Source organism: Rhagoletis zephyria, unplaced genomic scaffold (assembly GCF_001687245.7).
Source record: "Rhagoletis zephyria isolate East Lansing unplaced genomic scaffold, Rhagoletis_zephyria_1.1 Rzeph_scaffold_61237, whole genome shotgun sequence".
NCBI lineage: Eukaryota > Metazoa > Arthropoda > Insecta > Diptera > Tephritidae > Rhagoletis > Rhagoletis zephyria.
The window spans coordinates 1-1,589 of record NW_016218288.1 but is presented as its reverse complement, the minus strand read 5'-3'; the positions used below and the strand labels follow the sequence as shown (position 1 = coordinate 1,589).

General features: G+C 44.3%; 1 protein-coding gene across 1 annotated transcript; it reads left to right on the top strand.

Annotated features, from left to right (window-relative positions):
* Positions 1-6: 6 nt before the first annotated feature.
* Positions 7-1,573, top strand: LOC108356578 (mitoguardin-like; the record flags this gene model as incomplete). The annotated part of the gene is made up of 3 exons (XM_017607680.1): positions 7-220; positions 296-1,192; positions 1,246-1,573. Coding segments are annotated over exons 1-3 (1,294 nt in total), but the record flags the coding sequence as incomplete, so codon positions are not given.
* Between the last annotated feature and the right edge of the window lie 16 nt (positions 1,574-1,589).

Below are 1,589 nucleotides of genomic sequence, written 5' to 3'. Positions count from 1 at the left end.
ATAACGTTCCGAACAACGACGCATCATAACATCGCATCACTGCAGCACCTAACCTCGAATGCGCGATCAGGTGTAACCGAAGCAATGGTTGAGAGCATATGAGCACATATTAAATTTCTTCAGAAGTAAAATAAAAAAGTACTAAAATAAAATGCAAGGCCTAGTTCCAAGATGGGCGGATATTCGCGTGCTTCCCTTCCGTATGACTACCTCGCAAAAGGTGAGTGGCTAATAGTTTGTTCAAAGTCTATAATAAATAATAATTGTAAATGGGTGTTTGCTCATTTTCATTCAGGTTGTTTTTTTCTCGCTCACCGCTGGCGTAGCTTTACTTGGCGTGCTTGCGCGGTTCTTACGACGTCGAAAACCGCCACGCCCGCCCCGTCGAACACGCAAATACACGGGTCGACGTGCGCGAAATAGCATGCGTAGCCCCAATGATTTGATATCCATAGCTGGTTCAAAAGCATCTGCACGTTCCGGCAGTCCTCCGGGTTCTACTGTCGCCTATTCGGATCGCATGTCCATGGCATCCGGATCTATAGGCGTTGGCGCACTTTTATCCGCTGCACAAAGTCAAACAGGTGCAATAGTTCTACACTTAACCGCCCAGCAACTCGGCGTGATGGGAATGGAAGCATTGGACACAGTAATAAATTATTGGGAGGATGCGCTAGCGGCACACAATTCACCAGGTGGTGTTCCCGCTTTGCTAACCACTGCTGAGGAATCTGAGTTTTGTCGTGAAATACAAAATCTACTTGATATGGCCTACACATTACAAGAACAAAGTGAATTACTATTCTTGGACCAACGCTCGGTACTATTTCGGGATGAACCATCCATTGATGAGTTAGAGGAGGATGGTATGGGTCATGCGCTCGAGGACGGTAACGAAGAGGATAGACATTCGCACAGATCGTTGATGAGTCGCACAGGTTCTGATCCAAATTTCGATTCAGCTGAAAGCTATGCCTCGGCGCTAGATCAAGTTGCAGATATGCGTGATTTTGAGGAATTTGTGGACACATCTTATGAACAATATCCATTGTACAATGCGGCGCTCAAACATCACGAAGAAACGCCTATTCCTTACCGTACTATTCGCGCTGACCTGGTGCACTGTTCGAGTGATACAGAATATCTGGTTAAACTGCATTGTGTACGCTTGGCATTTCAATATTTATTCAAAGTGAGTTCTTAAATAATAAAGTAGTTTCATTTATCATATCTGCGTATTTACAGGATCCCTCAATCGGCCAATGGGTTTGCGATACGGGTCGCCAAATACTCACCGATCTGCTCTGTCTAGGCGATAAAGATACCAAAGAGTTTCTGGTGGGCTACGAGGATATGATCAACTATTTGCAGAATCCTAATAATTGGGATGAAATACAAAAAGAATTGGAAGCGCGTAATGTGAAAGCAATGACTTTTTATGACATTTGCCTCGACTTTATTGTGTTGGACTCATTTAGGGATTTAGACGCACCACCCGCAAGCGTTACAGCGGTCGTACAAAATCGATTTCTTTCGAACGGATTCAAAGAAATGGTAAGCAGAACGATGCAATGCATTATGCTGCTACA